The sequence below is a fragment of the Uranotaenia lowii genome, chromosome 3 (assembly GCF_029784155.1).
Source record: "Uranotaenia lowii strain MFRU-FL chromosome 3, ASM2978415v1, whole genome shotgun sequence".
NCBI lineage: Eukaryota > Metazoa > Arthropoda > Insecta > Diptera > Culicidae > Uranotaenia > Uranotaenia lowii.
In genome coordinates this window covers 161,824,393-161,839,032 of record NC_073693.1, presented here as the reverse complement: position 1 = coordinate 161,839,032, position 14,640 = coordinate 161,824,393, and the positions used below count along the sequence as shown (strand labels likewise).

General features: G+C 38.1%; 1 protein-coding gene across 3 annotated transcripts in view; it reads left to right on the top strand.

The window, feature by feature from the left end:
- LOC129758316 (protein grainyhead) overlaps positions 1 to 14,640 on the top strand; it is a 581,995-nt gene that overhangs the window by 136,072 nt on the left and 431,283 nt on the right. For all 3 annotated transcript variants that reach the window (XM_055755800.1, XM_055755801.1, XM_055755799.1), the window contains exons 2-3: positions 119 to 825; positions 6,584 to 8,141. In XM_055755800.1, coding sequence (XP_055611775.1) covers positions 6,847 to 8,141 — 1,295 coding nt within the window. In that variant the 5' untranslated portion in view covers positions 119 to 825; positions 6,584 to 6,846. The remainder of the gene's footprint in view (positions 1 to 118; positions 826 to 6,583; positions 8,142 to 14,640) is intronic.

Below are 14,640 nucleotides of genomic sequence, written 5' to 3'. Positions count from 1 at the left end.
CAAACAGTCACTCACCTTAGTTTGAATATTCCCAACCAAACGATCAGTTTGACAGCCGTTATTAATTCCACTAACTTTACTATTCTTTTCCTGTCACTTTTCTCTCTCTCCCCCTCAGATGATTCCAACGTGTGGACGAAGGCCAATATAATTTGCAACCAAACGCCCACGCGTCCCAGAATGTCCAGCCCCAGGCAAGGCAGAGGCACGACGACATCGACGGTTTAATATGCAAGAACGCTAGCAATTAACGGCGCCTCCCAACTAGCCCATTCGGAAATCCCACCCCGTTTCCATCGCCTCACCCCACGAGCGGATCAATGATGAATGAATGTGTTGTTTTTCAATAAAGTGGGAGGCGGAGAAAAAAAGTTGCCACCAGATAACGAGCGCCCGGGTGAAAAATCGCGACTAATAGGGCGAAGGAAAAAAGTGGTTCTATTGGGGGTATTTGAAAGCGGAGGATTTTCCCGCTTCGGTTTGTGACGAAACATGTGATAAGTGGAAAGTAGGAATATTTCAGTAGTGATTGTGTTAAGTGATTTCGTTTATCGTCAATGGAAATTTGAAGCATTTGTGTAGGAAATATCCAGATTTGATGAAAATAAATCGTCCAATAACCCCAGTGCCATAGAAAATAAATATCGCCATAGTGAGCATGTGAAGAAGAAAAATAGTATGAAAACATAAAAGGTTTTACCAATCGTACGTGTAAGCATAGTATAAAACGATTGAATGATAGTGAAAATATGTCCGCTTCGACAAGAAACATGATATTTTAAGAAAAGACTCAAATAACACTATAACAAATCAACAATACAAAATGTAAGTAAAATTAAAATGATAAAATTTATAAATCGTTAATAAGTATTGAATTACATTTTTTATTCTCTTTTTTGATCAATTCTTATACGTATTGCACATTTTTCGTCACTTATAAGCTGTACCAAAAGTTATTAACAAAAATCACTTTCACCATCATTTTGCTTAATTGCCTTATAAAATTGTTTTTTTTAATGAATTAATTAAATGGTATAGCTGATCCTTTTTAAGCCCTTCCACACTACCATCAATTTTGTTTGGTAACCTAAGCAAACATATGTGAGTAACCCATTCTATTTCTCGTCATCAGAATTATATTATGTGTATAGCACCAAACCGAATAGCGACAGTTTTACTAGCGACACTTTTTACTAGCGAGATTCCTGTCACTCGAAGGCTTGTTATGCTTTTTTTCAGTCCAGTAGGCGATTTTCATGTAGTGCATAAACTTTGTTTATGTTATTTACTGTTGATTTTCCTTAGGCCATCAATCGCATACTCCAAGTCTCCTTGGAAACTCACTATACGTCGTTATGATTTTCAACGTCGCGACGTATGCGCCGTGTCGCTAGTAGGCAAAGCTGCTATGATTATTAGCGCTCATATTTTGGTTTATATCTGCATGTATAATAGTATAGTGTAGAGTGTAGCTATCAACCCCCTGACAACATGACACTCAAGTCGAGTTTCGTGTGCCAGTCTCAAAATTGCAGATGTTGTCTGTGTACCCTTTGTTTACATAATTTGTGAGGCATGTATAAGAAAAGGGCACATCGCCAAAATCGGTGCGAATCTGGAAAGTTTCATAGCTTCCAAATAAAAAAAAAAGATTCAACCGATATTTTCATTCTCATTTTGTATTCTACCGATTTATTTTTTGTTAACCTAAATACCTACCTAAGAGTCCGGCGCCGATTGACCGCTAGACTTCCCCGCCTCGAGCTTTTGGGCTTTCCTCATCTTCGATGCCCTTTTGGATTCCAGTCAAGCGCCTCTCTGCAAATCTCGTTTTCATCTCTTCGCAGCGTGTGCCCAATCCATCTCAACTTTCGTTCCCGAATCTCAATTTCTAGCGCCTTTTGATGACACCGGCGATGAAGTTCAATGTTTGAGATCCAGTTGCCAGGCCACCAAGCGCGGATGATGTTCCGCAGGCAGCGATTCACAAAAACTTGCAGTTTTCGCGTCGTCACCGCATATGTGCACCAAGTTTCACACTCGTACAACAATACGGATTTGACGTTTGAGTTGAAGATTCGGATCTTAGTTCCTAGAGAGATCTGGCGTGAGCGCCAGATGTTTCGGAGACTCGCAAACGCAAATCGGGCTTTTCTGATCAGGGTTTCGATGTCCTTCTTGGTATCACCATCAGGCGTAATCTGGCTACCAAGATACTGGAAGCACTCCACTGTCTCAACCTGTTGTCCAGCTACCACGAAATTGGAACGATTTTCTGTGTTGATTTCCATCGACTTTCCGACATTGATTTTGAGACCTGCTGCCTTGAAGCTTTCGGTGAGGTCGTCGAGTTTGCTCTGCATGTCTTGTTGTGTTTGGGCGAGCAAAACAATATCGTCTGCCAGGTCAAGGTCGTTCAGTTGCTCAATTGCTGAAGGATTCCACGGAAATCCTCGGTTTGGTCTACAGTCAATCGATCCAGTCAAGATCTCATCCATTACGATGAGAAAAAGAAGCGGTGACAAAATACATCCTTGTCTCACTCCAGCAGTTACCGGGATTGGTTCGGACAAGACATCGTCGTGCAAGACCTTGCACGAAAATGCCTCGTACTGTGCTTCGATGAGATGGACTAGTTTCTCTGGGACCCCTCGTCGTCTTAGAGCAGCCCAGATGTTTTCGTGGTTCAGTCGGTCAAATGCTTTTTCGAAATCAACGAACACCAGCAGAAGAGAGTCCTGGAATTCGTTGATTTGGTCCAGTATGATTCGTAGCGTTGTGATGTGGTCCACACATGATCGTCCGGATCGGAATCCAGCTTGTTGCCGTCGGAGTGTAGCGTCGATTTCCTCCTGGATCCTGTTCAGGATCACTTTGCAGAGTACTTTGAGGGATGTACAGATCAAAGTTATGCCACGCCAGTTACCGCACTCTGTCAGGTCTCCTTTCTTCGGGACCTTTACGAGGATACCCTGCATCCAGTCGGCCGGGAATGTTGCAGTATCCCAAATGTCAGCGAAAAGATGGTACAACATTTGTGCTGACAAGGCAGAGTCGGCTTTGAGCATTTCAGCAGGAATGCAATCGATTCCAGGTGCTTTGTTGGACTCCATGTCCTTGATTGCCGCTTCTATTTCAGCCAGCGAGGGCGCTTCCGAGTTTACGCCATTAATGCGACTTACTGTGGGCGCCTCGAGCTGTTGGTTCTGTTGGCCATTGCTATTTGTAACGCGGAAGAGTTGTTCAAAATGCTCAGTCCAACGCTTAAGCTGATCTATTCGATCTGTCAGCAGCTGACCTGCTCGGTTTTTCAGCGGCATTCTTGCATTAGTCCTTGCGCCACTAAGGCGGAGAGATATATCATATAATAATCGGATATCTCCTTTGGCGGCGGCTCTTTTTCCCTCTTCGGCTAGGGAGTTTGTCCAGGCTCTCTTGTCTCGTCTACAAGCTCGTTAACTGCCTTTTCCAGCTCCTCATATCGTAAGCGGGCGGCTGCTTTGGCTGACCCGGTACATGCCTGCTCAATTCCGACTTTCGCCTTTCTCCGATCATCGATCATCCTCCGACATCCATTCACTTCGTCTTCCACAAACTTTACCGAGAGTACCATGGCTCGTGATAAAGGCATTCTTGATTCCACACCACTGTTCTTCGACTGTTCCGTCTGTCGGCAATTCCGAGGCTCGGGATTCTAGCTGTTCAACGTATGCCCTTTCCACCTCTGGATTCTCTCTCGCCAAGGACGAGATGATGGTCAGATGCAATGTCTGCGTTTCGTTTGTTGCGGACATCAAAAAGGCTCCTTCTCCATTTTCGGCTGATGCAAATGTGGTCAATTTGATTTTCTGTTCGGTCATCTCGAGATACCCAAGTGACCTTATGTGCTGGTCGATGGGGGAAGAGCGATCCACCGATCACCATGTTGTTGTTGCCACAAAATTCTACAAACAGCTCTCCGTTTTCGCTCATCTGTCCTAGGCCATGGCGCCCCATAATACGCTCAAGGTCTTGATTGTCGGAGTCAATCTTTGCGTTGAAGTCGCCCAAATGGATTCGAATGTCACCCTTCGGAATTCTCTCTACCACGCTGTTCAGTTGACTGTAAAACTGTTCTTTCTCCTGCAAATCGGCAACGTCAGTTGGTGCATAACACTGGACCATTGAAAGGTTTCTAACCGTTGTTCTGAATTTGGCTACGAGTATTCTTTCGTTTATTGGTTCCCATCTAATGAGGGCCGCGTAGGCCTGCGGGCTTAACAGGAAACCAACTCCTCGTTCCCGAGTAGCATGTTCTCCTCGTATGCCAAAGTAAAGCAGGACTTGCCCGGATTTTGTCTTGTGTTCTCCAGTATTAAACCAACGGACTTCGCTCAGTCCCAGAATCTCAAGCTTGAGGCGGCTAGCCTCTCTAGCAAGTTGTTCCAGTTTGCCTTGTTGGGCAAGGGTTAAAAAATTCCAAGTTCCAATTCGTGTCCGTGTTTTCATGCTAAAAGTCGTCGCCAAAGTTCCAGGTCGGTCATTTCTTTCGGATTCCATAACAATTTCAAATCGGGAGCAGTAGGTTGTTAGCCTAAAGTCCCTATCTCGCGATGGGGCTGCCATCTTGGACTTAGCTGGCGGGAGCCGCATTTCATAAATTCAGCCGCTTGCTGCAAGACAGACGCTGGGGAACAGACGCGTGCGGCCACCTTCTCAGTCTGCATGCGACCAAAGCATCCACCGGGGTTGGGTACCCGATCTCCGCTTAGGTTACTCGCATCCCAGCCGGTACCACGGGGAGGTAGAGATAGGAGTTGTGAATAGGAGGTGATATGACCACTATGGGGTCTCGTGTTGCACATTATCCACCATTTACGAAGCCATAGGTTAGTGCATTTTTGAGAAAGAATGGTTTGGGCCATTTTACCCTGCTGGTGCGTCCTGTCCAGTTTTCCCCTACGAGTTATCATAGATTCTTCATGGCGTGGGCGTCTTACCCCTAGCTTCCCTATCTACTTCCTCAATTAACCCAAAATTTAGATTTTTTCCGTTAATTTGATTACCAATTTTAATTCAAAATACTTGTTCTTTAAAAAATCTCAATTCTTCAGTATATTTGAATGATGATTAAGATGCTTAGAATATGTGCACGATCAGCTTTCGAGGATTAAACGAAGTAAGAAATAAAGTTGAAAAAATATAACTTTTTTTTTTTAAGAGGAGAAATCACCGTGAATTTGTTTTTATGAAATGAATTTGCGGCTTTATCGGTGAGGGTTAAAGAGTTGAAATGAAAGACGGATAGAAGATCAGAAGAAAATTCTAAGAATTTTCTTCTGATCTTCTATCCGTCTTTCATTTCAACTCTTTAACCCTCACCGATAAAGCCGCAAATTCATTTCATAAAAACAAATTCACGGTGATATCTCCTCTTAAAATAATAAAAATAATTCGGCTATAAAAATCAATTACAAAACATCGTTCCGATAATCGAAAATAGTTAGGCCAAGATTTCTGACCGTTGACAGTATGCGACAACTCAATCCAGTTGGAACATCCGCACAAAACGAAAATAAGAAATCTACCTAGCCATCGATGGAACGATATCGCACAATAGAAGACTTAACAGAGCAACCACATGCTAAATTTTTTGTCCGTTCGGCACATGTGCACACTCACATGGCGGTCGAACCATCCATAATTAACTGCATCGAAAAATGTAGTGCCTTCTCTATTGGGTACTACTTCTTCAATACAGTTAATTGGTGTGGGACAAAGAATTTAGTATGTGGTCAAGCTTCTATTTCAAATGCTCTTCGCTCTTTTCACCACCTTAGAATTTTCTTCTGATCTTCTATCCGTCTTTCATTTCAACTCTTTAACCCTCACCGATAAAGCCGCAAATTCATTTTAGAAAAAATATAACAATTTTTTTCTGAGTTCAATTATTGCTAACTGAATTTTTGAGGCATTAACAGACACATAGTTTAAAGTGTGTAACAATTATGAATAAGTCTTAAAAATGTAGAATAATATTTCGAATCATGTAGGTATGGGCTCGAATGCTCGTAAAAAGGTTAAAAAAAGTTCATAATTTCAAAAAAAATTATCTTTACTATTTAATTTTTAAGCATATAATAGTTATAGGTTAAACCTTTAAAAAAGTTTCAAATCATATCGAAATTTGAGGGCTTGTGATAATGCTCAGTTGGAACGTCATGCCTGTATCTTGCTTCTGTAAAAAGTTAGATTTTGGCACCACCTTGCGGAGAAATGTAGAACTAATTCAAATCCATCAATAGATTGCGCAAATATAGTCGAGTAACTTTGTCGAAGACACCGATGAGCTACAATGAAGCCTATGGCCTGCAGTCAATTTTGACCGCAAAAGTGTGGTCCCTGGCCCACTGTGCGTCAGTGGCCTCTTGAGTCGATGTCCGCGAGATCGAGCTAATAAGTGAATATCAAACACAGTTGTACCCACCGGAAAAGTTTTTCAAAACATTAGACATAATAAACATTAATTCCCTGTAGGCGATTGAAAACATAAAATCAGCCAAAGTTGAAAATAATTAATTGAAACTTTTTTTTCTTTTTATAGATATTCAACAATGCACTAACGTGCAATCTGCTCAATGCAACCCACTCCGTCCACTAGCATTTAAGAGATTTGCTGTAATAAAAGAATGTGATAAAGATCGTCCATACAGCGAGAAGTAATACTCATCAGCGCTTCCAGTACGCAGTATTAGACTCGAGAAGAAATTATAGTGCAATCAACTCCTAGAGGCCAATTTTATATATTTGTTAAACATTTCTTTTATTTTAAACTAAACGGAGAAAGTAAAAAAATCCCACGCAAAAATGTCTTCCTCACCTGAAATGCAACACCACCAGCACCAGCAGCAGCAAAGCAGCGAGATCAGATCTAATCCACCCACGCCTCCCCCAGAGCTGGCGACAATGACAAATGTGAGCGTGCTGGACTTGCACAAAGACTACGCCCCAGATGTGGGTCAGACGAAGGTGTACGACAAGGAAACGAACACCGTATACCTGTACGCCAATCCGAATCAACGGTCTTTGGCCGCGGCCCAGCAGCTGACGACGATCGTTCAGGCGGGTCATGCCCATCAATTGGCTTCACCAGATCACGACCAGGCTGAGCAGAATTTGCTGCACTCGAGATTGATCCAAGAACAGCAGCAACATCATCATCAGCAACAGCAACAACAACATCACCACCATCAGCCCCACGACGAAGATCCGCAGGGGCACCAGAGACTCTCACCGGGCGATCAGGTAATTGACGGAAGATTAATACCATCCGGTCTTAATGGGGATGTCCACCATCATCATCATCAGCAGCAGCAGCAGCAACAACAACAGCAGCAGCAGCATCAGTCACTGGCTCGTCTTTCGCCGGACGATCAATCAGTGCGTATACTGGACAACGCACATATTCAACGTCTGCTCGGGAACCAACAAATCATCAGCCGGGAGATCATCAACGGCGAGCATCACATTATCACACGTAACGAGAATGGCGAAACGATTTTGACCCGGATCGTTAATGCCCCGGCCACGACGGCTGCTGACCAATTAATCAACAAGCTGCCTACCGATCCCAGCATCTATGATGGAGGTCATCATGCAGCCGGAGGACCTTCGACTCCGAATGGCGCGGATCAGCAGCTTCCGACAACCGTTCTCCAATACGAGAAGGAAACCGCCGACAAGCACCCGCAACAGATCTATGGCAATCCGGCCAATGACCCAGCGCCGGAACAGACCAAACAGATTGTCTACACGCTGGGTGGAGAGCCCAAGAATGTCATCTACGGGGATCCGAAGGCGGCCATTCCACACTTTGAACCCATGGGTGGTCCGGCTGGCAGCGGAGGAGATCCAAATGGGCAGGATCCCAAGTCACAGATCGATTACGTGTACAATGATGGCAACAAAACGGTGATCTACACGGATCAGAAAGGTCTGGAAAGTTTGTACGCCAACAACGAGCTGGGGCTGATGGATGGGACTCAGATTGTGGTCCAGGGAAATCTGCAATATACTCAACAGCAAGGACCCGACGGAACGACCGTTTACGTAGTGGCCTCGGACATGAACCCGGATGATATCAATGCGCAGATTCAGCACAGGTGAGTCAAATAGATGTACCAAATTCATTTGATATTTAGGATCAAATATCCTGATGACAAGCCTAAACACAGTATTAACCTTTCAAAGGCGTTCGTTAAATATCCGTTTCGGGGAAATTTGAGTTGTGGTTTGATTTCGTTCTCCTAGCTGTAAATGTTTCATTGTGTAGGTAATTTATTCTAATTGCTCAACATATAAAAATATAGTCGATATGTATTACCAGGTTATTAGAAACTGGTTCAGAAAGTAAAAAGTCCGGAAAATCAATTTTATTTTTGAAATACTGATAACTTTTTACAGCTTTTCTGTATTTAAGTGTTTCATTGATGTTTGAAATCGACAAGAATCCATCTATCCGCCAATGTATAGATATGTTGGGGTCCAATGAAAGTTTTGACCGCTATTTCAGATTTTCCGGTAGAAAAAATACGACATCCAATTTTGGCTTTGATCAAAGCTGTATTTCATTTCCCAATGAACCGATTTTCAAAACTCAAATTTCAAATTTGTCCTTAAACCTGGAATTCCAGAATTCGAGAAAAGTCGTATAGAGCCAGGATGCCGAGATATTTTTTAAACTTTCCCGATTTTTCTAGGGTTTGGACAAATTATTTGCAAAATCAAATAAATAAAACTGAAGTTTCTTTTTCAAAATTTTGGAATTTGCTTTCACAGAAGATTTTTTAGAGTACCTTAATTCAAGAGTGAACATAAATTTTGTTTAATCCTTACATACGATTTTAACACTGCTGAGTGCTGCTGTGATTCGATTAAAACTTAAAATTTCTTGTAGAAAAATTATAGTTATTTTCTTTCTTTTTAATCTTGTTTGTTTGAAAATAATGCCTAGATTCTGTTCAGGTTTGCCCTTAATTTTCACCAATTTTTCAAAAAATCGTCCAGAGATGCCCAGCCGTGTGGTAAAAAACTATGGTATGCTTAAAGATCATCCTTATTTTCAACAACTATTTTGAATGCATCTAGCATAAATTCGACATGTTGTCCCAGTAACTGGAACCCAATCTCTTTGGTGGTAAAGGCCCTAGAAGCGAAATGTCATCTATATCTTTACAGCTATTAGTGACATTTTGAAAATCAAAGAAACTCCTAGGTTAAGCTTGCCAGATTGCCCGGTTTTATCCGGGTTTGCCCGGATATTTGATGCAAAATTTCGATAAAGTCCGGTCCGGCCCGGTTGCCCGGATATCGTGAAAAAAGTCCGGATATGTCCCGGATTTTTTCACAATTTTCACAAAAAAACAAAAAAAAAATCAAAGTTTTTGAGTAAGTTTCAGCAAAATCGATTAACGGTATGGAAATTTTGAACGGTTGTTTCAAATAATTTCGCTGATTCACTTTTATAAACCTTTGAATATTTAAGTGTTCCAAAAAGTTTTTGGAAGTCTGCAATTACATTAATAAAATATTAATTTCATTTTTTTTTCATTTTTTCTTTGCTATTATGTATAATTACACTTGAATTTTGCCCGGTTTTTGGATTTGAAAAATTGAAATCCCAACCCGGATTTTGCCAGGTTTTTTTGAAAAAATGCCCGGAATTGCTAGGCCCGGATGGGAGTGGAAAAAATTCTGGAAACTTTATCCTAGGTAGTTGAAAATGATCTGATGAATGATACATGAATCAAGATGATTATACATCTGGACTTAGGAATGAATGGCCCTGGCAGTTAAACTCCCTTGAAAAATAAAATATACATCTGGTTAAAAATAATCAACTCAAAAACATGGGGAGCGTTAAGATGGAAGAAATAGATGGAAAATGAACTAATCGGTTTTTTTTTAATTTTTATTAAAACCTCTACAGAATACTCGATCCAAAAAAGGTCAATATTCCGTATTCGGCCACTCGCCGAATACCACTATTCGGTACATCTCTAGTTTTAAGGTTCATGGGACATCTAGTTAATAAAGTCAAATAAATTATTTGTTCACCAGTTATTCATTAACTTACAAAAACTTGCGATTTTCACCCTAATGAGAAAAAGGGAAAAGTTACAACAAACTTTGTTTTTAATGAAAAATCAAACGAAAACGTTTGAAATTTATAGTATTTAATTTATATGTAATGTCAAAAAGCATAAAGCGCAAATTGCAGTAATTTTTGGTTTTGTTCGAATGAAATTTTACATTTTTTTTTTTCTGTCAAAAATGTTTTTAAAGAAAAAGCATAATTGCGCTGCATACATTCGGGGGTAAAAATACTACAAAAAATTCTACTAGCTGATATCATAAAAAATAATGTTTGGATGAATGAAATTTTGAAAAAAAAAAACAAATGTGTAATGCAAAACAATCAAATTCCAGCAAACGGAAACGAGATTTTAAAGGTAAATCTTTGATTGGCATTTAGATGCATTTTAGCCCAGACTGGTATCGAACAGAATCATTAAAATATTTATTTAAAAAAAGTTGGTGATTGTCCGAAAAAATATTTCTACAGCAACAGTGTTGGTATAGGATAATAAAAGCAATATAAAGTTTGAAGGTGATTTCATTAAGCCAATCCGTCATACTGAGTAAAGTTTTTTAACGGCATCGAAAAATGCTAAAATTTGTACATCTATTACTTAATTTTTTAATTTTCTTTGATAATCGAAACCTTTAAAAAACTATCTCACGATGTGAGAAACTATGTCATCATCATTTTGTTATCATTAAATGATAACTTTTATACATTATATCAAAATAAAAATTAATGAAGTGTTTTGATGTTCAAATGTTGCATCTAACCTAAGGTTGCAAGAATGTTTTCAGCAAATAGCCGGGATGGCAAAACTTGGCAATTTTATATAAAAACCTTGCCAAATCCGGGCATTTTTTCTCAAAATCGACGACCAGAAATCTAGGCAATATCGCAAATTGTGTCAAAACCCAAAAATTTCTCAACAAAAATCAAGAAAAAAAAATGTAAAATAATTTTTTTCATCAAAATTCATCGACAAATTTTAAATCGTATTTTAGGCTTAAAAAACCTTTTATGATTATTTTTGTAAAACTTATTCTAAAAAAATCGTTTCTGAAGCATGAATAGAAAATTTCAACAACAAAATTTGTTTTTTTTTTGTTTGATTTGCCAAAAAAAAAGTAAATAAATCAAGCCTATTTTTTAATGAAATCCAGGCACCTGGACCGGACTGTCCCAAATTTTGTATTAAATTTCCGGGCAAACCCAAATAAAACCGGGCAATCTGGCAACCTTAATTCAACCCTGCTGTTGCATGATGCACCGTTTGACGGTAAGTTGAAGAAAGCCAAACATAATTTGAACATCTACGATGAATCAGGTAGAACGGAAACTAGCAGAGCGTTTCATTTGTGTTCAAGTTAGCAATTACTCAAAGCGTTAGTTATTTTTAAAATATAAACATCAAACTTTGAGATATTATCAAACATAGCATCGAGTGGAAATCAAATGCTGCAAAATAAAATACCTAAATAGGAACAATTTAATACTATGTGTTTCATCAAAATCCAACAGTACACGGTTCGATTAAGTATGTGTTAATATTTAGAAAAAAGACATTTGAAACAGAAATATGAAATAATGAATCCGTCCTTTTTAACCTTAATCACACTCATGTAACTTATCGATAATTCTTTCTATACGCTCAGTGCTGCTCCCTTCTGAGAAGAGGGATCATAACAGGCGACTAAAATAGCTTGTACACCCTCCATGGGGGTCAATTCAACAACTTCAACGTCAAATAACATACAAAATTATCAAAGCAACCGTTGTTCGTATTCGCACTGTTGGTATCAATTTCAACATACTTGTTTTTATGAACAAAAAGATTCCCAATTGAGCATACAATAGATGATTTTTTTCTCGAACAGAGTAAAATTAGAAAAGATGAGTTTCGGTTTAATTCAAATTCAAATCATTTTTTTTCCGAATGGCAATATATGGTTAATAATTCGTCCAAAAGGTCAACCAAAATAAATTTTTACCATTTAAAGCATTGTAGATGGCTCTGAAGTAGTCACTTCCAACAGATAGCAGATTTGAGCAGATTTGTTTTTCCAAGACACACATTGGTTACCATGGCTAGATGAATGAATCTTGTTGCCCGAACTCTTAAGGTGGCGTTGCGAACATCGAAAGTCCGTATAAAAGAATTAATGTTCGCGGCAAAGCCCACTTCTTTATCTTGAAGTGACGGTATCTTTTCCTCAATGAAGTCTTCAAATCTTTAAAGTTGCATCATTACTTTTTTATGGATGCACCCTGGAAGTGCAGTAGAAAAACATTTTAATCAGAACTTGGGTGTCATTTTGACATTTTTCGCATAAAACCGCTAAATCTCTCTTGTTTCTGATTTTTACAGAATATAAAGCATTGGAAACCTCGAAACGTAGCTCAAAATGTTTTGAGACTTTATTCAACTACAACACTTTAGTTTTCTGTTATTCAAAGTCTATGCAAAAAATCCAATAAAACATGCTTCGGAAAAAAAAGACTGTAGATCGAAAACAGAATGCTCAAAAAATTTCACTTAATGTCCAATAAAGCTTAAGTTAGAAGCAATATGTTGCACATGCGGATTTATCTTTTGAAATTTTTAAGATCATGATCACAAAAAAAATGAAGAAAAGTGGTGTAAAAACCACACTTTTCAATCAATGAACCGTCAAAATTGTTTGAGTCATACCAGATAAATTTTGATAAGAGAACTAAAAAGTTAACGTAATTTGGCATTTTTTTTTTAATTCTAGACTTTCAAAATACAAATCACAGTATTTTTGAAGAATTTTAAAAGGTTGCAATTTTTAAAAAATTGTTGTCAGTTTGGAATTGCTCAGATTTTCTTGCACTTAAATTCAACTTTACACTGCACAGTGGTCCAGGACGGAACTTTATCGTAACAAAATTATTAACGAAGATACTATAATTTTAAGAACGTAGAAACGTATTTATGGTATTTGTCTTTATTATATTGGTCCTGTTATAGCGAAAACTATATGGTAATGTCGTTCTAAAAAACCGTTCGATTGCCAAAACGAATGTTGCCAAAAACAAACGGGGACTGTTCTTATTGCTTGACCAAAATTATTAATTATTCCCGGATGGTCAGAACTGGGTCTCGATTCCCTTTAACAGTAAGATAGTGCTGCCATCGACGAATTTAAAACTGAAAAAATAGTGTTTGACTGTTTTAAAAACTTTACCACCTTTGATCGAAAAGCCTGTTTTTTTGGATTTAAATTCTGCCTTGAATCTATATTTTATCATTTTACGTTATGTTAAAGAAGAATTTAAGCAGTTTGATAAAGCATAATAGCTCAAATGTCAAATTCAAAATATGCGCCTACGAAGCAAATTACCGATTTTATCCAATTTTTCAAGAAACAGATGTGTATAAAACCTTTATATCCAGGAGCAAACATCTGTTTTTATACAATGGAGTAATTTTTTGTTGAAATCTCAAGCAGATTGCAAGAAAACGATTTTAAAATGTAAATTATTTTAACTGCCGAACATCAAATCGTATAACCTAAAAGTGCCTATCTATGTCTTCTGCAAAAATTTTAGTTTATCTGGAAAAGTGTTCGTATGATTCCATAAGAATGATAGAAACTGCTAAGCTGTTTGTTTTCTATGAAAATTTTTGTCTTTCAGTTTATCTGTCACTCCATAAAAAAAATATCAAACTTCCATTGAAATCCTCATATTTTTTTAGGAGATGTTGATTAGAGCTTAGAAGCTTAGAGCAAAGAATAAATGAAAAAAATCTTAATTGTTTTTTCAATTTTAGTTTTTTGGGGTAGGGATATTTTACAAACACGATGGGAGCGTAAAAAAACATTCTCTTATTCCACTTTGTAATCATTATTAATCCTTCATGAAAACTTAAACTTGTTGTACTTTTGATGTTCACCGGTTTTTGAAACAAAAATCAGCTTTTATACGTTTAATTAGAAAAGTCAAAACATTACATTAAAAAGTATTAAAATCTTACATGAATTTTATGAAGGATTAATCACCGTAATTTATACTAGTAGATTTAGTTTATCGGCCTAGCAGTGAAAAGTGATGTCCTTTCTAGTAGGGACATCTAAAGATTATAAAGTGTATTTTCTATATAGGTAGATAGAAGGTTAGATGAAATGAAAGATATCGAAAATGAGCGGGTAGAATTTATTTAGAAACATATCATCACATATCAAATTTATTGTTGATGATATGTTTCTAAATAAATTCTACCCGCTCATTTTCAACATCTTTCATTTAATCTAACCTTCTATCCACCTATATAAAAAAAACACTTCATAATCTTTAGATGTCCCTACTAAAAAGGTCATCACTTTTCACCGCTAGGCCGATAAATTAAATCTACAATCTTACATGAATTTCGAAATTTTTTTGAGTATGTAAATTCTTAAGATTCTAAAAGGCCTTATGTTCAAAAGCGTTTTATCCTCAAAATGTACTCATTAGATATGTTGTTGTAAGTAAGCGATTTCATCAAAAGGCTGTAA